Raw genomic sequence first — 23,656 nt, 5'->3', positions numbered from 1 at the left:
CCACTCGGTACAGAACAGTTTTCTGTGTTTGTCAACATTGTCTGTGGGACTGTGTTGAATAAATACAATGATGGGAATTTCAAGCCCGTACGTGGCTTACGCTCCTAGTGACCGCCGACCGCAGAGTGATTCGTGTTTGTTGCTCTTTTCTTTCGGGGACTGTTTTGGCTTTTTTTAGACATGAAGTTGACTGAAGTTTTTATTTCCCAAAGGTGTTAAAATGAAAACTCTTTTATAAAAACTTGAGGGCATTCGGAAGAACATGGTAAGTTTTACTCAGGGCTCTCCGGCCTGGGATGTTGCTGTGACTGCAGACACGTGCCTGGCGTGTTAGGGACACGGGCACACGTGGCCGTAGTAAGTAGGTCGCAGGAGCTCGTCGAAGGCAGTTCGTTCCACGCCGGAGTTTAAGACATGAGCTCGCCCAGCTCATCGTCGCAGCTTATAAGCGATCGATGAGCGAAAGGCTTTCTCTAGGAACCCGCTCACCGCGCTCCAGCTCACGGCAGAACAAATCCGCCACAGTCTCTGTTCGATAAACTAGACATTTTTAAAATGTCTGTAACCATTTATGTTTTTATACCATAAGAAGTAGAAAATGAAAACTGTTTCAACTTGGTTTTCTTTGATAGGATTTGTGTTTCCCCTTGTGGAAGTAAACACAGTTTCATTTTTGTCATTAATGTTGCAAAGGAGGCCAGAGAGGTGGCTTTTTTTTTTTTTTTTTTTTGCCAGTAGGACATTTGAGCAACTTCCGTAGGTTTTCCCTTCTTTGGGTAACTTAATTTACTGTGTAATCAGCCGCGGCGGGGATGGGCGAGGTTTATCCCGAAGGCTGCTTTCGCCAGAAGAATGCGCCGCCTTTGGGCCTCGAGCTCCCGGCCGCAGGCGGCCATTGACCTTATTTGCTGAATGTTGGGTGACGGTCGATTGCTCTTTCCCTGGCCCACGGACGTTTCTCTCCCTTTCCCCCATTTTCGCTTCACGTTGAATAAAATCAAATCTGTCTAAATAATCGACTTCACCACACACCTTGACACTTGTGTTTAACGGATCTCTTGAAGAATCTCCGAACTACACCCTTTGTTTTATGCTCTTGGAAATAATACTTGTACTTGTCAATCTTTAAGAAATAGTCTATTTAGTTATCTCTTGAGTAAATATGCTTTTTCCTGAAAAAAAAAAAAAATCCTGTGCAATGTTTAGCTCTTATCTGTATCACATTCAGCAAATTAGAACAGACTGTGTGGTTCTGAGTTTTAATTTCAATGTTAAATGAAAAAGGAATTTAAAAAAAAATCATTTTGTTTCATAAAACTCTGAACACACTTTATCTACAATTTCGGACTTGTTTTTAACCATCAAGGACTGATAATCAGACTTCCCTATAAAAATGCGTGTTTGGGGAAATGTGAATTAAGCCAGACACCTGGAGAGGGCCCAAGTGTTGCGAAACTTATTTTGAAAACACCACGGGGACCCTCGTGTGGAATTCCATAAATAATCAGAAAAGCCAGATGTCTCTGATCATCACATAATCTGTGGCAGTGGGCCACGGTGTCCCAAGCTTTCCTCATCTGTTTTTTAAAAAATAACCTATTTAAAGTGGAAACGAGTTTCCAAAAATTTAAACTATTTTTGCCAAAGTTTTCTTTATTGACTGATTGTCCAGATCCTAAATGAATGAAGAATCTAATTTAAAAATACTTTCAAGACCCTCCCTTCTCTTCCTCAGTCAACTCCCGCAAATATTGATTGTGTGCCTACTGTGCGCAAAGCCTTACGCTTGTTTTCAGGGGATATGTAAGTAAATAAATCTCACCATTCACCTCAAGCTACTGGGAACTGTTCTGACAGAACATTTCCATGTGGTATTATTTCAGAGTTCTTTGAATGCATGTCTCAAAATACTATATTGTTTGGCATACAAATCAACCCATATTTCATGAGTTTTTTACTCACTGAGACAGTGAGATATTCTAGGATAATTCTAGGAAAATACAGAAAAAGTGACACATGCGATATGTCCCCCTGACAAAGTAATTTTGTGATGTAGCTTAAGAGAAAAGGCAAAATAACAGCTGATACAAGCACATAGATACGTGACCATTGTATCAAAATTCTAAGTGCTCCAGGAGTCTAAGGAAATCACTGCAAGAGCTTGTTTCTGTTAAATTATTTCTTTAGGGAAGTTTTCTTTAAAAAGAAAAAATAGAGGCAGAGTTTAGCCCCACTCACATTTGCATAATCTCGAGTTTCACCTGGTTATGGGGCCCAGTGCTCGGACCCACCTGGAGCTCCCTGGTAATGAAATTAACATTGTTGCTCTACTTGGACATATTCCGTTGTTGGCTGCCAATGAGTGTGGCTCAAGCTTTGGGAACTAGTTTTATTTAATTACACAGTGTGTGGTGAGTTGTATCTGAATTTCCTGCTACATTATATAGATCTTTAGAGGACAGACTTTGTCTTAGCTTTAAGCTCTCTCCCTGATCTCCCAGGTCCCTTTACTACGCTTCCCCTGCACGCGTCCTCTGCACTGCCGTCAGTGCTGTGCCATCGAAGCGGGGACCTGCATGTGAGCCTCCAACAACTCTGTTGTCTACAGAAAACACGTCTTAGTGCCCGCCAAAGGTCCTCCAGCGTTGCCTCCTTTTACTCTCTGCAGAAATTCTCTTCACGGGCAGCTCCGCCTTTCCTGTAGGGCCGCTTCTGCTGTATTTCCTGCCAGATGCCCCTTCCCCCGTTTCCTACTGGGTGAGTTCCTGTTTGTCGTGCAAGGGTCTGGTTCCACTGTTAGTCCTCAGTGTCTTTCCCTGGTGTTACTGAACTGAAGTGATTCGTTCACCTGTGCTCATCAAAGCCCAGTCAAATGCAAACAGGAGCTGGCAGTCAACAAAGGAAAGGTTTGCCCGGCCAGTGTGGCTCAGCAGTTGAGCATCGACCTAGGATCCAGGAGATCAGGGTTCGATTCCCGGTCAGGGCACAGGCCCCGGTTGCAGGCTCCATCCCCAGTAGGGGGCGTGCAGGAGGCGGCCGGTCAGTCACTCTCATCATTGATGTTTCTGTCTCTCTCTCTCTGTCTCCCTTCCTCTCTCTGAAATCTATAAAAATATATTTTAAAAAAATGAAAGGAAAGGTTTATTGTTAAGGAAGTGGTGTCAAACCCAGAGTCACAGGCGAGCTTGTGCTCAACGCCCTGGCTGCTCAAGGGCTGCTAGGGGCCGGGTTACACAGGGGACTGGGGGAGTTGGGATCTGGTCAGGGCCCTGGTCTCTCCTGAGTGGTGGGCACGAGGGTGGGGTGTGGTGAGTCATCACATGTGGTCCTGGTGTCAGCCGTGGCATTGCCCTGCGTGGTTTCGCAAGCATGTGGTCTGTGGGGAGGTTCTGCTTTTCTGGGCCTGGAGCTGAAACACAACTGAGGCCTCGATGTCATCTCCAGTTGGACTGAAACTGTCTCTGTGGTCAGCTGACCCGAGGCTTTGTTCCTAAGGTTGTCTGATGCCAATCAGAACCGTATTGTCCTGAGGTCCTAATGACTAAGCGAGTGGATGTGCTAGGGGGAGGGAGGCAGGCGAGTCAGGTGCTGGGTGAGGCCGGTTTGGGTCAAAAGGAAAGAGTCAGGTTGAAGAAATGACGTTTCTGCACCATGACCCTGGCTGCTCTGTGAGGATGTTTTGTCCTGTGATGTGTGTGACCGTGTTTATTATAACGTTGTGGGTGGTGTATCTGCCGGAGTCCAATGAGGGGCAGTAACCACACTCATTTAAACGGAGCTGCTTTCATAAGGAATCCTTACGCGGGTATCCAGGTGTTACCCAGGAGACTGGCAAGCGAGGGGAGAGCGCTTGAGTGTCGGGGTGCTGCACAGGGAGGGAGGAGGCTAGGTCATTGCAAGGCACGCGGGGACCGAGCTGAAACCAACCTGGGGACGGGCTGCTCTGCTAACTCAGGAGGGGGTCCCAGCGCGCCTGGGGTGCAGCCGTCAGCCAGCTGGTGCTGCGGACTCCGGGTGAGGCTGGTTCTGCGAGCCTGGGGCACTGGCCGGCTGCTTGATAAGGCTCATTGATTTTTGTTTTAAATACATTTTTTAAAATATGTTTTTTATTGATTTCAGAGAGAGGAAAAGGGAGGGAGAGATAGAAACATCAACGATGAGAGTCATTGATCGGCTGCCTCCTGCAAGCCCCTAACTGGGGATCGAGCCCACAGCCCGGGCATGTGCCCCGACCGGGAATTGAACCCCGATCGCCTGGATCCTAGGTCGACGCTCAACCGCTGAGCCACGCCGGCCGGGCGATACAGGCTTCTTGACTGACTCAGGGACAAGTCAGTGTCTTCCTCCTGTTGGCTGTGAGCTCCTTGGGACAGGAGTTCCATCTTATTTTTCTGCCATCCCCAGATGTCTAAAATCCAAATCTTTTCATAACTCACCAGACAGGAAAACCTAACCTGACCCGTTGATGTAATATTTATACAAGTTGATGCAAAAATATTCACCAGACCGGGCAGTGAGCCACATTTTCCTGGGAAGGTTGCGTGATATTTAACCCAAGTTACTTTTCAAAAATAAAAACACTGAATGCCACAGTGCTCGGGCCTCAGATAGGGACTCGGGCCCCAGATAGGGACTCGGGCCCAGGCCTCGAGAGGTGCCGTGTGTGGTGCAGGAGTTCAGCTCGGATTCAGTGAGGGGAAGCTGAGGGCTGGCTGACGGCCGTTGTCCTGTTATTTGCCAGCTGATGATCTGGTCGTGGGTGGAATTTCTTCACAGGAGAATTTCTAAGGAGGTGGTAAATCTCTGAGCTCTTTGTGGTTCCTGAGGACATAGAAATATTATGGTTGATTAGAGCTTTGCAAATGGAAAGGGAAGCTCTTTTGTCAGCGCCTTTGAGAGAGAAAACAAGGTATTTGCGGCCCCCAGTAGCTCTGTCGGAGTTGGGGCAGGTATGACTCCCGGGAATTCACGTGCTTGTCCGTTTCCAGTAAATGAAGTGAGTTGAGCAAGAGAGAGGGGAAATTCCGCCGAGATTGTGAACACACGGAAAGAGGACCGGTTTGGGGTTTTGTCAGTCTATAATCTTTTTGTTTTGTTTTTAATCTTCAGCTGAGGATATTTTTTCCATTGCTTTTCAAAGAATCAGAGAGAGTGGAAGGGGGAGGGAGAGAGAGAAACATCGATGTGTCCCTCTCACATCTCTCAGGCCGCGTCCTGCATGCGCCCTGACGGGCCGGAGGTCGAGCCTGCAACCGAGGTGCGTGCCCTCGGCTGGAATCGAACCCGGGACCCTGCAGTCCGCAGGCTGACGCTCTGCCCACTGAGCCGCGCAGCCAGCGCCAGTCTAACCCTCCCACCTGGCCGCGTGAGGGGAGGCCCTGAGCGTCCTCGGCTGAGCTTTGGAGGGTAACTTCCGACGAGCTTTTCCCCGTGACTGTCGCACGCCGTCTGGGCACCTCTTTCTAGTGCTGGTGTCGTTTCCCAGTTTTCCGGGCTGAGGGCAAGGCCATGCGAGCGAGGGGGTGAGTTCCTGGCAGGGAACCGTGACTGAGAAAGGGTCCGGGTTAGAAATACTCAGGATGGTAATCGCTGCCTCCCTTCGAGAGGGCGGAGACCGCTCTGGAACAAAGCGCTTCTCCAGCTCGTGGGACACCCCTGGGGACACGGGGTCATGCTGGAGTTCGCTCCAGTTAGTGAGTAAGAGAACTGGAAAAAAAGTAAATGTTTACGTGTTTGGCGTCAGGTGGTGGAGTGCTGGAGTTATCGTTCAAGCTGCGGGTCGGTTGGGCGTCGAGCCTCCTTCGTCACGACACTGATTCTTTTTTCTGTTGCATCCGCGTTTACTGCTCCCCCGGCGGGGGCGGCCGCTCCTGACCTCAGAGGACTTGAGAGTGCCCGTGGGGGGGAGATAAAAGCGAAAGAGACTATGTAATAAAGGTTAAGAAGAGTGGAAAACGTTGTGTAAGAGCCGTGATGTTCATTGCCAGTGTCAGATAGCAACAAAAATGCCAGATATTTTGGGAGGCGGGGAGCCCCACTGTGGGCTGTGGTAAAATCATATTTTAACCAGTGCTTTTATTTTAAAAACCCAGTGGCTTTGTAGAACAAATTGTTTTTCCTCCTGTCGTGTAACACTGTTGATTTGGTTGCAAGAAATTTTGAGCAATGAACCAGCTTGTGGCCCAGTGACTGGCTTGAAGTGCTAGTCTGCACGAGGTCAGAGGTCAGCCGTAAGTGCCGCTCAGAGAGGCATCCAGGGACACGTGCGCCATCCAGTGACTGTCATCCCCTCCCTTCAAAGCCAAAGCAGCCTGAGGCCAATGCCATCTTCGGTTTCCATCTTTCCTGTTCCCTCTCCCCTGCCTGTCTGGCTGTTTGTAGGTGAGTAGCTCTTCCAGGACACTGGTTCTGTTTCCTGCCCTTGAGTCGGGAACTTCTTTTTTAAAAAATATTTTAAAAATTAATTTCAGGGAGAAGGAGGGGGAGAAAGAGAGAAACATCCATGATAGAGAAACATTGATCTGTTGCCTCCTGCCTGCTCCCTACTGGGGATCAAGCCAATGACCCGGGCATGTGCCCTGAGCTGGAATCGAACCGGTGATCTTTTGATTCATGGGCCGATGCTCAACCACTGAGCCACACTGGCTGGGCACTGAATTTATTTTAAGGTACAAAAATGCCACGTACACTGAGAATTCCTAACCTGCGCTCCCGCACCACAGAGGCTCACCTGATGGACCTGACTCAGTCAACGGTTGTCAATTTGTTGTTAAAAAAAAAGCCACATGACCTTTATTTTCAAACGACTTCTTCCAGGGGCTGAAATTCCATCTGATCTCACCTGCTCATTTCTCTCCCACCTGCTTCCCCCCCCCCCCCAAAAAAAAAAAAGCTAGCGGAGCACAGTTTGATTCAGACAGGAAGGAGAAAGTTTTCTCTGAAGTTAGCCTCAGGTCCCATTGTGTTTCCCCTTTGCTGCCTCTTTGTCTCAGTCTGTGGACGCAGTGTTGCCACTGATCATAGGTCCCTCTGCCTCTCTAGGACGAGCTTGGAGCCAGGTCTGTGCTCGTCCTGTGTGGCTGTGAAAAGGCACGAGGACATTGGGGATGCCAGGCCTCCTCCAGGCTTCAGCCTGAAAGTCTTGACGGTGGCTCCCAGCTTGTCCTTCCCTTGAACTCCAAGCCCTTGAACCTGATCCCAGGAGCGGGCTATAAATAGCACCCTGGGGTCCTGCAGGTGGCCAGATGTCGTACTATAATTAGCAAGGTTTATGACCTGCCATCGGCTTTCCAGAACGATGGCCAGTCAATAAGAATCAACGCTTTTATTAGCTCCAGGCTTTGAATCGTCAAGAGAATCGAGTCTTATTACATATGAGGCCTTTGAAGTAACAATGGTTGAAATATATAAACCCTGGGGAAGGGACCTGTAGCATTTAACTGGCTTTTAGCTCCTTAGGTTTGCCGCTGTGGGAAGCAGAACAAGGGACCGGGATCATATGGACGGGGTGTGTGTGGTCAGCTGGTTCTAAAACAGAGCGACTTTATCTGTGGTGCAAATTAAGCAGCTTTCACTGGGCCTGTTTGTAAAACTGGGCGATGAGAATGTTAAGAGGAACGATGAAGGCTCAGTGGCAGTGGCAGGGAGCGTGAAGTCAGGCAGGGACACTGTCGCTGACACTGTTACAGATGTCCCCCCTCCCCCACCCCGGCTGGTCATTCAGGGCTGGGTTTCAGGCGGGGTTGGGGCCTTAGGAGGGACTGTGGAGATACAGATGCTAAACTGGTGCCTCCAAATAGGTCTGACCTGCTGGAGGCCTGGGGCTTCATCAGTGAAACAATGTAACTGGAAAGGGTTGGAAGAAATCCAGCCCAGGAATGTGCCCAGCAGGAGAAAGGGAGGGGGAACAATGGTGAATGAAAGTCAATCATCTCCTGGATACAATGTTGCTTGTCTTTGTAGCACTTTCGTTAACAGGAGTATTGGGATTTGGATGTTAAAAGGTGGCTTAAAATATGTAAAACTAGTGGTCTATATATACACACATGCAAAGACTTACAGACCTAAAATAGACCTACCTATACGTATTTATCTAGTTAGATCTCTTTCAAGTTTTAATTAAAAATAAGTCTTCTGAAAAATAATAGTCTTGGGAAGATGTAAGAGTATTTTTTAAATTTTTATTTCTTTGCCTTTTAAAAAAATGCCCGAGTATTTTTTATAGCGATACCCAGTCATCTCATAGAATAGCATCCTGTCATTCGAGTGAGCCTCTTCAAGAGGCAGAAACTTCAAGGCCTTTTGTGATGGGGCTGCTGGCTTTAGGCTCTGTCCTGTGAACACCCTGCTGCGCAAACATCCTACCTGGTCCTCCGAGGGCTTTTGACCTCCCACCCCCCAAAATCTGGAGGAATTTCCAACTCGTGAGACCTTTGGGGACCACTGCTGGCCACCCTGATTTTGCTATTTCCATCTCTCTCTCCTTCTTTCCTTTCTCTGAAATCAATAAAAGGCTATTTTTTAAGAAAGAAAGAAACCCATTATTACATATATTTTGCCTAGTTTTGTTGGCGGTTTCGGGCAGCGCTTTAAATCCAGTTCCTGCTACTCCATCTCAGTTGGAAGCAGAAGTATTAGGTGTAAATTTCCCCTGGGGGATTTTTTTTTTTTTCCCTGGCAGCTTCCTGAGAGTCTATTTCCCCTTGTCATGGTTTTTACTTTTATCTTTTCCTGGCCTTTATCCTTTACTACAAGGTACAATTTCCCTACATCTATTTTTAAAAACTGAATTTTCTTAAGTGTTTCAGGGTGGGACAAGTGAGACTGGCCTTTGATTCTTGACTTGATTCTTGATTGTGACCAGCCCCAGCCCTGGGCAGAGGCTCACTGGGACCCAGAGCCCCTGACCAGTGCTTTATTTTTGTTCATTCTAAAGCTGTATGGATGCAGATTGCTTGCACGATGTTGGTGGTTACTGCCTTTTATGTTGTTGTGCAGATTTTAAGGTATAATGGGCCGGGATTGCTTTTTTACCAATACTAATAAAAGCTCCAGAATCTAGGAAATAACAGTACATCCAGCAGAAAAACACGCTCTAATGGTTTCCAGTTGACAAGTTTCTCTGTTTATTTTAAGTACTGTTGTTACTCAACGGACAGGGTGTTGAACAATGATTTCCTTAAGCAGTAGTTTGTTCCATATGCCATGAATATGAACTTAGAAATGGGGGCCAAGGAGAGCTTGCTCGCTTTCTGTTCCATGGAAAAACTACCGTTATTTTCTTGACTTCGCATCATGAGGCATGACTTTTAATATGCTTTAAAAAAATTGGCAAATGGCAACTGACATATAATCTCTCATCTTTTAAACATTATTATTTTTCATTTTTATTGATTTCAGAGAGAGGAAGGGAGAGGGAGAGCGAAACATCAATGATGAGAGTCATTGATCAGCTGCCTCCTGCACGCCCCCTACTGGGGATCGAGCCCACTTGCCCTGACCGGGAATCAAACTGTGAACCTCTTGGTTCATGGATTGACGTTCAACCACTGAGCCACGCCGGCTGGGTAATTAAAAAAAATTAAAAACAATATATATATTTAAATCCCTTGTCTTTTAAATGGCGGCCTCTCCCATGTCGTGCCTTTGATGTGTCCGACTGTGCTCTCCTGAACACAGTGGTCTGCTCTCGCCCGCCCGGCAGATTCAGAGACGGGACTTTGGAAAAGTTCTTAATACATCATAGAAAGGAGTGAGGATGTCTTGGGGAAATGCCCTTGTTTGTTGGCTAAAGATTACTGAGCGGTTGTTTGAAGCAGGTTCTAACTTTTGAGTCTGATGGATGAAAAGATTTGATATTTGACCTCAGCCAGGGAGCCCTTGGTGTCAGATGATCCTTATGATGATTATAACATAGTCTGGTGGTCTCTTGCTGGTTTGTTTATTGATGTAATAAGTATTTATTGGGAATGTGTCAGGTCCTGTTCCAGTCTGTGTTCACAGCACCCAGCAGTTCCCTCCTCTCAAGGAGGTGACAGTAGTTGGTGTTATGACTCTAATTCACTTGTTCAGGGATCTTGAGAAAGTCTGATTTTTATCCCGAGTGTCCCCGAGAACGTAGCCTGCTAAACATCGTTCAAGATTCTTAGAAAGAAAGCTAAGGGGAAAAAAGGAAGCTAGGAGCTTTTATTACAAATTTTGGGGAACCCAGAATTAGCCTGATAATGGGAGCATTCAGATGCGCTGTGTAAGCCACACTGAAGTCACTTTTTCTCAGATCCCTTCAGGCCAGGGCTGTGTGTTGTCTCCCTGACACTGGATCTACTGGTGCTTGTAATCGGTTGGCAGCAAACTCTGCTCTGCTGCGTTATTTTGTTCTTTAAACCGGCTGTGTCGTGGGGGGGCTGTGTTGTGGGGGGCTGTGTCGTGGGGGGGCTGTGTCGTAGGGGGGTCTGTGTCATGGGGGGGCTGTGTTGTGGGGGGGATGTGTCGTGGGGGGGCTGTGTCGTAGGGGGGTCTGTCATGGGGGGCTGTGTTGTGGGGGGGCTGTGTCTTGGGGGGCTGTGTAGTGGGGGGCTGTGTCGTGGGGGGGCTGTGTCTTGGGGGGGCTGTGTCTTGGGGGGCTGTGTCGTGGGGGGCTGTGTCTTGGGGGGCTGTGTCGTGGGGGGCTGTGTTCTGGGGGGACGGCGTGTCTGCCTTTTCAGCCAGCAGTCTTGTGATTCTATGACACCTTGTTCTCGCCGTTGCTGGCTTTTTAATAGAGATCTTGATCCTGCCGTTCGCATGGTGGGCGATGTCTTGGTTGTCTGTGTGGTAGTGTCCCACGGGTGTGTTTCTAGTGATCAATGCGTCGTTGTGTGGGGGTCAGAACAAGTCCGCCCCTGTGTTAAGACCCCATCCTTTGTGGGTAAGAGCTGATTTGTGGCAGTTTCTTGAGGGAAGAGAGTTGGATGTGAAACTGGCCCTTTTTCAGGGGGTAATGAGATTGTTGAGTAGGATCTTTTTCATTAGAAAGGAGATTTAGTGACATAGTTTTGGTCAAGACATGTGAAAGCCTGCCTCTGTTTCACTGGGTGGGTGGTGATGTCTGCCTGCCGTGCTGCTAGCAGAGCTATTAACTGCCCTCAGATGACCGGTCATTCATACAGCAAGCGGCTGGACGGCAAAAATTTAATTTTGTATGGAATGTGCATTCTCAACTCAGTACCCTTTACCCCCCCTGATTTTTTGCTCTAATTTTTCTCCCACGGCTTTCACGGAATTTTCACTCCGCACATACTGGTTTTCTAGCCTTTGCCATACAACTGCTCGTGTTATTTATCTCCGCTGTCTTGGGCGTGGGTTTTACCAAGAGCGTTCGGTGACTTCTGGATTCTGTCTCGTTGCCTGTGGTCCCGCGCCCCCTTTCACGTTTTTGACTGACCTTCCCCCGTGGCGCAAATCAGGCGTGAGCTTGGAGCGCGGGGCCTTCCTCTCCTGGCCGGCCTTCCTCCGGACCACGGCGAAGCCTGTTCCAGCGAGTGGCGCTGGGGGACCACTGAAATGTCCCATACGCATCCTCGGAGACTGTTCCCCTGTATCGCCTCGCCACTGGCTGTCGCTCTCATCGCACTAGGGACTGGAGACAGCCGGGCTCCCCTACGAGCCCACAGGCTGGCACTCAACCCCGTGGGGCGCAGCCGGGGTCTCCAGAAGCAGGCCACGCAGTGCACAGAGGGGCTCAAGCAACTGTCTTCCCATTGCCATCAAATCAGAATTTCAGGGCTGGGGGATCATGGAAACCCTGTGTGCCTGCTTCTTCGTTTTGCCGAGGGGGAGAGGAAACTCACAGTGGGAACTGTCTTTGCCGACATGGGACTGAACAGCGGGAGAGGAACCGTGGCTAGACTCGTCTTGGCCCTGTGTCGGCCTTTGGCGAAATGGAAACAAGAGGCAGCGTGTGAGAGAGAAACAGTGTTGCGTTTGCAGTTCTGAGGTTGGGAATTTTTCCCCAGGTCTGTTGTTACATAGAGGTTGCGTGATTTAGAATGATTAACTTTTAAAAAAATACTTTTATTGATTTCAGAGAGAAGGGAGGGAGGGAGAGAGAGAGAAACATCAATGATGAGAGTCATCGATCGGCTGCCTCCTGCACGCCCCCTGCTGGGGACCGAGCCCGCAACCCGGGCCTGTGCCCCGACCGGGAATCGAACCCTGATCTGCTGGATCCTAGGTCGATGCTCAGCTGCTGAGCCCCGCCAGCCGGGCTGGAATGATTAACTTTTTTTGTTCTTGAAATGGTTCATTTTCCACTGAGCCGTGGATTTCTTGGTGACCCTGCTTTCGTCTAAAACTGCCTGTTGTCTCTGTCCGCTGAGCTTCACCGTAGTCGGATGCTTAACATTCGCTCGGGGCTGTGGTTCGATGAGCCCTGACTATGTTGACTGTGTGGAAATATTCTGTGGCCCCGTTTTCTTCGCTCCCCCGCTTCCCCCAGGTCAGAGGAAACACATTTTTAACGCTGGCGACTGTCTGTTCTTACGGACTCTGACAGCTGCCCCCCGGGGCCCGGCTCTCCTGAGAAGAGTGGTGATAACTGGGCGCTGTGTGGCCTTCCTGTCACCACAGACGCCGGGAGGACTGCCATCGGCTGCGCTCATCAGGGCTTCCCCGTTACACCCGAGGAAAGTCGTTCACACGGTGTCTCAACTGATGGCTTCAGCGGGGGCTGCCCGCAGCCCGAGCCGGCGGGACACCATCCTCTCACCGAAAAACAATCTCCAGCTAAACACGCGACAAAGGAGAACCTGCCGCCCAGGGACCCCCGTTAGACGTGGCAAATACTCTTCTGTCCTCGGAAGGGCGTGCTTATGGACCGAGTGCTGTGTACAGGGCGTGCCTAAGGCACATGCGGATAGGTATTGACGTGTTTTTAAGAGGAGCAGCCCCGCGTGCCCCGTGCTGGAACGCGCTCCTTCCTCAGTGGTACTTCTCGATCAGCTTTTCACGTGTTAAAGTTCCTTCCGCGGCACCCTTCTTTCTTTTTTCAATTTATCTTTATTGTTGAGAGTATGACAGACCTCTTCCCCCCACTGACCCCCCTGTCCACACTCACCCCGCCCAGGCCGCCCCACACTCCTGCCTGCGTCCGTGGGTTATGCTTATCGACATAAGTTCTTGGGTTAATCCCCCCCTTCCCTCTGAGGTCCCTCAGCCTGTTCCATGCGTCATGTCTCCGGATCTATTTTGTTCATCGTTTTATTTTGTTGTTTAGATTCCACATGGGAGTGAGCTCACGGGACGCTTGTCTTTCTCCGACTGGCGCGTTTCGCTCAGCGTGATCCTCTCCGGCCCTTCTGAAGGCTGGCATCCCCTCTGGGGGGCCTTGATTTAATCACACCCCTATTATTGGACGTTTCAAAGGTGCAGGTGGAGCAGGAGGCGTCTGTGGGTCTAATCGCGCCCGGCCTAGGCTGGCGGCCGCGGGGACCCACCCTCAGCCCTGCGGGAGGGGGGAAGCCTTGGAGAGGGGCTGCTCCCCGCGGCCGCCTTTCCAGAGTCACAGATACAGTGTGTAGGAAGCAGGAGGTTTCAAGCAGGCGATGACTCCAGGGGCAGAGGGACACGTAACAGTGTCTCACAGCGATTCATGGATTCCTAAGGCCCCTAAGTGAGGTATTGAAAACCTTCCGTTTTCTACAGAGCACCGTGTGCGCTATCTCCTCTCCACACTGCCGGCGATCAGTGAGCACTTTCCGTGGAACCAGCGATGCAAGACTTGGGGACAGGCCCGGCCACTCACACTGAAGCGTGGGAAGTGTGTGTTTAAACATGTGTGATGATGCTGGGGGCCCTGGGAACGCCCTGAGCCCGACACAGCATCCCGCGTTGCGGTGCGCAGGTGCTGGCCCCCCGTCCTCCCCCTGCCCCGTCTCAGCGCCCTTCTCCTTACTCTGTGCGGCTGGACAGACCAGCCCACTGTCAGGAGCGAAGCCCCGGCCGGGAGTGGGCACGGACCCCTCTGTGTGCCTGAGCTGAGGCACAGAAGGTGGTGACATCGGCCTAACGTGCCGGTTAAAAAAAAATGACATGATCCTTTTGATAATCAAAGATCATTCGAGTTGGTAACGAAGGGAAGGGATGTAAGTCGTCTGTAGCTGGTGCCGGAGGTGGTGTCCTCGCCTAGGACCGAGCAGGGTCTCACCCACCTCTCTGAGGATTACTCAGTTCTACTTGGCTTTCACATTCTTGCCACTTTGTTCCTGGTGGAGAAATGTGTTCCCGCTGGGGTTGGTTTTCACGATACACACTCAGTGGAGCGTGGAGTGTCGCCGTCCTAAATTCAGCTGGGGCTTCACAGCCCACGGTGAAATATAAATGTATAGTTTAAATATGTCTATTGATTTCAGAGAGAGGAAGGGAGAGAGAGAGAGAGAACCATCAGTGATGAGAGTCATTGATCGGCTGCCCCCTGCTGGGGATCGAGCCTGAAACCCAGGCCTGCGCCCTGACCGGGAATTGAACCGTGACCTCCTGGTTCATAGGTCAGCGCTCAACCACTGAGCCACGCCAGCTGAGCCGGTGAAATATTTTAAAATGTAATCAGCGTATAAATTATTTCTTAACTGTAGTTGGTGTTTGCAGCGAGAGGTTAGGATTTCCAGCTTTCGGGAGCAGCACCTTGGCCCGATTCGTTTTCAGGTAACTCAGTTGAAGACGGTAGAGTCCTGCTCTTCGTGTCTCTGTCGGAGTTGATATTTCTGTGACTCTCTCCTACATATTTCATAATTTTAATGCAGCCGAGGTTGGATCAGAATAACAAACACAGACTTTTCCTCCAAGACAGCGAGGTGTAGGCATTGTCATTGCCACGCTTTCCTTGCTGTCGGGTTTTTTAAGCCTGCTCTGACCTACTTAAGGGTCTTACGAGGAGACGAGAGTTTCTGGGAGGTTTGTGCAGCTATCGCGGTGGGTTTGCGTTCGTACTTGTGTTTCCCAGTCTCGATCCTGTGGGGCAAATGGCCAGCCCGGGCGCGCAGTCCCACCGCCTCCTGCGTCGCTTAGCCAGGCTCTTTGCTGTGTTTCTCAGGAAGCAACAGCAGTTGACCCTGAGTTTCTAACACACTGCACGCGTCTCTAGGTATTTTCACAGGAGACATTTTAATTATATGCTCACCTCCTTTTAATTCTTGTTTATTAGCATTTCCCTTCCACGTCTCTTTTCTGAGGGTTAGTCGAGTAGTTGGGAGCGAGGCGAGGAATCGCCCTGCAGAGCGAGATTCACTTGAAGAGTCCTGAAGGGTGACGTCCGTGCAGCCAATGCTCTTAGGAAAGAAATGCGGCCTGAGTCACAGCTCAGGAGAGAAAAGGGAGGCGTGTGGGCGTGAGGCCCGGGGCTCCAACCCCACGGGGGTGGGAAGGCAGTGCACACACCCGAAGGTTATAACTGCTGGGCGGGCTTCCTTCCTGAGAACTGTAGGAAAATGTAGTCAAATTAAAGCTTGTATGTGGAGGGACTGATGAGAGGGAGGGAGGGGGGAGCTCTGAAGAGTGAGAGAGCTGAACGAAGGCTTTCTGAAGAAAAAGCCGTTTGGGGTCTTGCCTTAGACGGGCGAGGGCTTGACACTCCAGCGTCACTGAGGCCCAGCAGACGGGACGCTGACCCACGGCACAAAGCATGTCTTAGTTGGAGCAGCAATGCATTGGGTTGAAGACCACCCTTATTTCTGGGGATCCGTTATAGGCTCGGTGTTTGTGTTCCCCCGAAAGTTATAAGTTGCATCTAACTCCAGTGCAGTGGTATTTGGAGGTGGGGCTGTGGGGAGGTAACTAGGTCAGGAGGGTGCAGCGCTCACGAATGAGGTTAGTGCCCTGATGAGAAGAAACCTGAGCTGGGCCAGCGTCTTCCCACCACGGAAGGCTTCAGTGAGGAGGTGCCATCTCCCAGTCAGGAAGAGGGTTCTCGACAGAACCTGACCGCCCAGCACCCCCATCTCGGGCTCCCAGCCCCCAGAAGTGAGAAGGGAATTCCTGTTGTTCATAAGCTACTCCGTGTATGGTGTTTTGTTAGCGCAGCTGGAACCGACTAGGATGGGATCTGAGCAAGTGTCGTCCCTACTTGCTCTTTCGTGGTTGCTGGTGTCCCTGCGGCCTGGTGGGTGGTAGGTGATGGCTGTGGTTTTACGATGCTTCTGCTACTCCTGGAGCACCCCTGCTGCGCTTCCCTCGGCTCCCTCCTGGTTCGTTGGCTCTAAATGAAGGGGACAGACAGGCATTAGGTTCACCGTGGAGAACTGCGAGTCCCATGAGAAGGCACGCCCGTGACTCCTGCCTTAAAAGGCTCCGTTCCTTGCCCCACATTGCACCCCTTCCTGAGTATTTGTCATGGAACGTGGCCACCACCCTTAGTTACCTGTGGCCACCCCCAAAATGCAAACTAGCTAAAAAAGAGTTTATTCACCGAGACATGTGGGTCGCTGACTCTCGCTGCAGCAGCTGCTGGCTCCGGAGTTCATGTGCCATCGGGGTTCCCTTCGTTCCCCGAGAAGCCTTTTTCTAGAAAGCTCTGGTCCGTAGTCCGAGCCCTTCGCATCGCTCAGAGCTCAGAGTCCCGAGGACGAAAGAGCCCCTCTCCTCGGCTCTGGCTAAACTTGGAGGGAGGACGCGCTAGACCTTGCCCACTGCCCGGCGGCGGGGTGCGCAGTGTGCCCCGCCTTCCCCTCCAGACTCCGGGCGCCGGGAGGGCTGGTTAGGAAGGACGGAGCCGCTCGGCTTGTGCTCACTCCAGCCACGCGGCTGCTGTCTCATGATTTCTGCGTGTCGTTGTGACTTAAAAACACCTGGAAAAGGTGACTCTGTTATTCAGCTGCCGGTGGCGTGTGGCACAGCCCGGTGGGCTCCTGCGGTGGGCTGTGGACGGGCTCTCGGTGCAGCTGGGTGTGTCTCAGGTTCGAGCAGCCGCCGTTCAGACCCACCTGAGCTCTCCCCCCGGCCTCTCCCCAGTCTCGACGCGTGTTCTCCTTCGAAGCAGCTGCCCGAGGAACTCGCTTTCCACACCCGAACGCCAGTGTCCACTTAAAAGGGCATCTCTCCCGCCCTCTGCAAAGCCAGCCTCCGGGCCTCTGTGTCGGGCAGGAGGAATCTGAAGTCAGCGTGGGGATTAGTAACCCGACGAGCCCGTAGCGACAGTCTCGACAGCAGTGAAGTTCTTTCTCTTATACTGAGAAAGTGGGTTCCCGGAGCCACACGGACCCAGAGGTACCTGTGTGATGGTTCGGACGCTCAGATCTCCTTTGAGACACTGCGGCTGTTTAATCGTCACGGATGCAGCTCAGTTTCAGCCGTGTTTCTTACAGGCAGCTTCTGTCTGGGGTGCGTTCGTAGTTTACCTTGTGCTCCGAGGCTTGAATGGCACCAGGTTGGCCTGTAGTGGCCTCTCCTCCCGCTAACAGAGCAATCAAGCCACCCAGCGAGTGCAATTACCGTCGTCATTAGCCCCGCTGGCGGCTGGAACTAATGAATTTCCACGGGAGTCCCAGGGTGACCGCTGGCTGACATTTTAGATTATCCAGACCAGAATGACACGTTCTGTCCCGCACACGGCGCGGAAGGTCAAGGGATAGCCACAGTTCTTGTCCAGTGTCAACTTGACTTTGCAAAAGGCGTTGCCAACACCACGCGCTGCTCCTGCGCCGACAGTGAAGGGTGACAGCCTGTGAATTATTTTCCCCTGTTTACTTTCGTCCCTGGAGGCTGCTCTGGGTCTTTATTTTTAGAGAACGGATTCCTATCTGGGACCAGCCGACGAAATCAGCAGTTCTGTGCTGCGTATCTGAGGGGCTCCAAGGCTCCTCCCCCTCGGGGGGCGCCTGGCGGGTGGCGTGAGGGGTGGGCGCCTGGCAGGTGGCGCGAGGGGTGGGCGCCTGGCGGGTGGCGCGAGGGGTGGGCGCCTGGCGGGTGGCGCGAGGGGTGGGCGCCTGGCGGGTGGCGCGAGGGGTGGGCGCCTGGCGGGTGGCGCGAGGGGTGGGCGCCTGGCGGGTGGCGTGAGGGGTGGGTGCCTGGCGGGTGGTGTGAGGGGTGGGTGCCTGGCGGGTGGTGTGAGGGGTGGCGGGGGCGGGTGTGCATCCCTCACATGGAGCATTGTCACTTGCTCCATGACTGTGGCCATGTCGCCTTCCTGTGTGCGTATCAGGGACCCACCGAGGCTCAATCTTACGACAAAGAAAGAAACACACTCACTTGTGGAAGGAAAGGGGGTGCGTTTAGCTCACCTGCTTTGGGAGGCCTTGGTTACCAGGCCCTGTTTTCTTACCGAGATGTCAGAGCCCGGCAGGCGGTGGGGAGGAGGTGACCAGGGGCACTGAGACCTCTCCCTGCCACACGGCGTCAAACAGGGTGTCGGAATGTTTTTCCAGTGATTTTTGGTATTTTAACTGTTTAGCCCCAAGTATAAATTGGAATTTCCTGGCCTAAGAGAGCTTAGTTCTACATGTGTCTCCCGGGTAAACCAAAAAATAACCTTCCTGGTTACCGATACTTTTAGGATGAACTCACAGAATCAGGCAGGATTTTCTTTTTTTTAAAAAAACTGCCTTTTATTCTCTAGCACTCAAACCAGACACTCTAAGTTTATTGAAAAGGTTAAAAATGCACAAATGTTTAGTACACGAAAAGACCTTAAAAACCAGTGATTGAAAAAACTTTCAAGAAGTATCTTAATCTTTAATATTTCACGCAGCAGTAAAACGTTAGATGGCAGGGACATTGTTTGATATTTACTTATTGACTTGTTTGTATTTTTGTATTTGAATTTTACAAGAAGTTGATAAGCTCAGAATTTTAAAGCATATTATTTTGGCCCCTTGAGAGCCTGCAGTCAGTTCTTTGATCCATTTATTTTTATTTGGAAATAATTAAATGATTCATTTATATTGATTGCTTCTTAACTTCAAGAATTCACTCCATTTACCTATATTTATTACTAATAATGAAACTTTCAGTGCATTGCAAATGCGTCGTAAGGCACAACTAACGCGCGGCTTGTAAAAAGCCCTCGCCGATTGCTCTCGCTCCCGGGCGCCCGCCCGCGCCCTTCCCGCCTCCCTGAGCCTCCCCCTCAGGCCCGCATCTCCTAAACTCCGAGGTCCCCAGGAGACTTGCAACCAGGGAGCAATGGGCAGCGGCGGCTCGTCCCGGACTCACCCCGAACCTGTCCCCAAGGCCCCCTTTCCTCTGACTCCCCCGTGGCCAGAGCAGCCCAGCCCCGGCTGTCCGGCTGCCTCTTCTGTCACCGTCCTTGTCTCTGTCACTGTCACTGTCACTGTCCTGAGTGTGTGTTTGCTGCGGCCAGTAAACGCTTCCTTGCTTTTCTAAACAAACAAACGATAGTTATTAATACAAGAAGAAACAGCCGTATCTTCTTATGTGTCCCTCTCATGTGTGTAACTTCTAGGGCGGGTTGGGAATGTCAGCTCCTAATTCACCTTTGTGTTTAGGTGGAGTTATATTAATTCCCACACGCCTGCAGGAGAAAGCATTCCGCCTTCAATGTAAGTTTTGTGTGTGGAAGTTGTTTTGGGGAGTTTGAGATTCTCTCCCCAGAATAAAATTGTCTGTGCAGTTTGAAAGTCCTGTCTCTGACCTGATCGTCCTGGGCGCCAGTTATTCCGCTCGCCGGCCAGGGAGGGTTGGAGGCACCGCTTTGTGAATAAGCCCCGAAGGCGTTCCCATCCCGAACAGCCTGAGTCACCCCCTGTGGTGCTCGGAAAAATAAAAACAAGTGCAAAATGATCATTCACACCAAAGAACTGCAGTGGATGGATTGTCCCTAATTACCTTATTGTGAAATAAGTGGCTGGTTTGGGCTCTAACCGCAGAGCTGTTGTCTGTTTTTGAAGATATTTTGGAAATCTTACCTAATTTGTTTGGCAAGTTTCATCGCAAGAGGGGAAAGAATAAATATTTACAAAGATGTTTAACCCTAGTCAAGCACAGCGATTTTAAATCTGTTTTTAAAATGAGGTGTGTGAGCCCTGCCAGCTTGGCTCAGTGGTTCAGTGTTGGCCTGTGATCCAGGGGGTCACGGTTCGATTCCGGGTCAGGGCACATGCCCGGGTTGCGGGCTCGATGTGTCGGGGGCGTGGAGGAGGCATCGGATCAACGACTCTCTCTCATCTCTGATGTTTCTCTCTCTCCCTCTCCCTTCCTCTCTCTGAAATCAGTAAAAACATTTTAAAAATAAAAATAATTTTTAAAAGTTTCTTTTAACTAGTGCAGCAATGTGCTAGCTAAGAATCCAGATTTCCATGACTGTAGACAACATCTGAGACCAATAGTTACTGAAATTTACAGTGAGAAGGCCCAGGAAGCGGTTGCTTCATTAGCTTATGAAATCGGAAGTGGGGCGGAGCAGAGGGCCCGATCCCCAGGGGAACCGGCGCCCTTGAGAAACCCCGAGGACGGGTTTAGAAGCGGACCTATAATTGATAAGTGCCGAGTCGGTAAAGCTCATTTTTATCCTGGCTCTCTCATCGGGCTGTGATAGTTGCACGAGTTTAACCTTAACTTACCATTAAAATCTCAAAGAGAAACTGGCAGCATTGTTTTCCTCTAAATATCTTTTACTTTAGAAATAGCCATTGAGGGAAAAGAGAAAGCTTCACAGAGAGTTTACAAAGTGGGGGGTTCCAGGGTGAGATGAACTTCTTGGGAAGCATAAGCCCCACGAACACCAGGCCACAGATGCCGTGTGGATGGTAGGGATGCGATGGTTCCCACGAGGCCCTTGCAGTCCTCACGCTGTGCGGAGGCTGAGGGGTGGCCGGGGGGCTCCCTTCCCTCAGCTCCATGGTCCGGTGGCTGCTGTCTGCCCTGGGGGTTGGGGTGGGAGCGGGGTGGAAAGAGAGAGGTGAACCTCATGTGACCGTGGTCCCCTGGGAGAAGGGGAGGGATGGAGGACTAGGGGGGTGTCCCCCTAAGTACAGTCTGTAGGGGGCGCTGAGCGGTGTGGGTGGGTCACCGGGTTGTGTCTCAGTTGAGGTGCGGTGGTGGCCCTCCTGGGCTGGGGTTCCCTGGGAGACCACCATGAGAAACAGGGTGTTTGGAAGGAGTCGGCTTAATCCCGCCCTCTGCCCGCATTTGCCGGTGTCTCTCCACCTCCCCCGTAGTCCGTCTCCTCTACCACGAACCCCGCATCCGTCATTCTCATGGCGGGTGAAATTATTACTCTGGCTGCTTAACTAAGTGGGCTGTTAGGCGATAGCTTGAGGATCCAGTCGTTGGTTCTAAATTACCAGCTTTATGAGATTTCTAAATCGTCAGCCGCTGGTACGAAGAGGTCTCTGGAAGTTCTGCGGGGACCTGCGGGGCACGCAGACGTCGAGCCCGTCGGTGCCAGGCCGCCCACGGTTGGAGCTGGAACGGGGCCTCGCGCGTCCTGCTTGTCGCGCGTCCTGCCGGGGCTGCTGTGTGCCTGTTCGCATCCATCCCGTGGGCTCGGGGTTATGTTTTCTGTCTCGCGTTTCGGTTTCTGCTGTTGATTTTGTTTACGGGTCTCAAGGGGCCTTACCGTCTCTAAGAGCCCGCCGCTCCCTGGCACGTTTTTAGTCCTGACGGACGCGCGTTTCCCGCAGGTTTCTCCAGCACGCTCGCGGCAGCCGCGACCCTTTGCTGGGGGCCTGGGGTTGTAGCTGCATCTCTCTGAAACAGAATTCTCAAGTTCGCTTCCAACGTGTTGGCCTTTGAAGGCAGGCACTCGGCGCGTTCCCTGTCATTTTCCTTGGACGTGAGCTGCGGGTGGGTTTCAGCGTGCACGGTGTGGAACGCCGCCCCTCCTCGTTTCGTGCCCGGAGGCGCGGTTTTGCTATTTCCCCGGTCTCGCCTCCTTTATGAGTCAAGCACCGCCGTCCCCGGGAGGGTCGCTGTGTTCCTTCTCTAAAGAGCCCTGCAGTCGCCTGGGCTCCACTGAGCGACACACGCTCTCTCTCGGCCTTCACATCCCGGGCCGTCCAGCCCCGCAGAGCTTTCGGAAGCCAGTCAATCAGTAACCGGCGGTAGTGCCGCGTGTGCCCCCTCCCCGCCCGTCCCAGGCGCGTGGGCGCGGTGGCTGTGCGCTTAGTCCTGGGGCGGGGCCCGGTCATTGCGAAATACAGTGTCACCGTGGGTCACTGCACAGAGGCCGCTGGGCTAGGTCCTGGCGACTGAGTAGAGAGCAAATAGGCGCAGGCCCATCTCTTGAGCTTACAGTCTAAGAAGACGCCTCCTTCACCGATACGGGAGAAGGGGGGACCCCGCTCAGCAACGAGTGAGAAATGCATTTCTCTGTGACCTTTGAGCGTGTATCCGTGGAGAATCTCCCCCGGGGGAGCGGACAGGCGGGGCGTGGCCATTTAGTAATTCCACATCCTTGAAATTCATGTTTATTCGACCGAGATATTGGCAAAGTATATACACTTAAAGATCGACTCTTCAAAAGTATATAAAGTTGAAATATGACAGTGGATCCTCGCCAGCAACGTGTACCCCGTCCCCGTTCCTTTTTCCTGCTCGCGATAGTGAACAGTAAGCGCTGTGACTGCCCATCCGGGTGTGATGGTCTTCATCTCTTCTGTCATTTCTTGCAGTTATTGCCAGTTTTCGAGGCACCGTCCCGTATGGCCTGTCGCTGGAAATTGGAGACACCGTTCAGATCCTGGAGAAGTGTGATGGTGAGTGGCCCGTGGTGACTGAGGTTCACACGGTGTCTACACTCTGTCCACACCGCTGTGAACCTCGAAGTTTTCCAGGAGTCCCAGTGAACCATCCCCCCCCACCTCACCCCATTGATTTTTAGACAGAGTTGGGGGGGGGAAGAGAAACATCAGTGAGAGAGAGACACACATCCATTGGTTGCCCCCCCCCCCATGTGCCCTGACTGGGGCTGGGGATCGAACCTGCAACCCAGGTACATGCCCTTGACTGGGACGTGGACCTGGGACCCTTTGGTGCTCAGGCCGACGCTCTAACCACTGAGCCCCACCCAAACCAGGGCTTCATTCTCCTTGTACCCCGTTGTCCCTATTCGGGATTGATGATACCGTAATATTCTAGCCTATCAAGCTCTGTTATTGATTGAAGAGTGCCCGCTAATTCTCGTAGTGGGTGAGGCCTGGCTTCACTCTTCTTTTTAATTTTATTTGTGTTGGGTTCAGGGACAGCACAGGGGTGAGACAGCCACATACTTTACAGAAGTGTGGCCCGGGCAGTTACTACGGTGGCATTGACGGTATTTCCCATGCTGGACTCACTCCTCCCGCGCCATCGGGCCGTCACTACCCCGGGACAGTGGCCCGAGGACGTGCCCACTCGCTGCATGACTGTGGGCCCAGCACTGTCCTTTGGTGGCACCTTCTGGGCTGTGGCTTCGGGCAAAGGGAATTTGGAAATCTGTTAAATCTTGTACCGATCCTTGAATTTCCCCGAGCACACAGCAAAGACCAGAGAGATCTGTCATTTCTTTTCTTTAACGTACCACAGTGGTTTATTTAAACGTGACTCTGATTATTTCTTCACAGGCTGGTACAGAGGATTTGCCTTAAAAAACCCAAATATCAAGGTAAAAAACCCTATTACTTCTAACACAATTATGGGATTTTAGAAAAGAGTCGGTGATTTTACTTTATTTCGTTACACAATTGCAGTT

At 51.3% G+C, this 23,656-nt stretch overlaps 1 protein-coding gene across 1 annotated transcript in view; it reads left to right on the top strand.

The window, feature by feature from the left end:
• DOCK4 (dedicator of cytokinesis 4) overlaps nucleotides 1–23,656 on the top strand; it is a 202,843-nt gene that overhangs the window by 68,238 nt on the left and 110,949 nt on the right. The window contains exons 2-3 of the mRNA XM_081147753.1: nucleotides 22,599–22,682; nucleotides 23,529–23,569. Of these exons, the coding sequence (XP_081003879.1) occupies nucleotides 22,599–22,682; nucleotides 23,529–23,569 (125 nt within the window). The remainder of the gene's footprint in view (nucleotides 1–22,598; nucleotides 22,683–23,528; nucleotides 23,570–23,656) is intronic.

The sequence above is a fragment of the Miniopterus schreibersii genome (assembly GCF_964146895.1).
Source record: "Miniopterus schreibersii genome assembly, chromosome: 9".
Taxonomy (NCBI): Eukaryota; Metazoa; Chordata; class Mammalia; order Chiroptera; family Miniopteridae; genus Miniopterus; species Miniopterus schreibersii.
The sequence above is the reverse complement of the archived record's forward strand: the minus strand, read 5'-3'. Positions and strand labels throughout refer to the sequence as shown.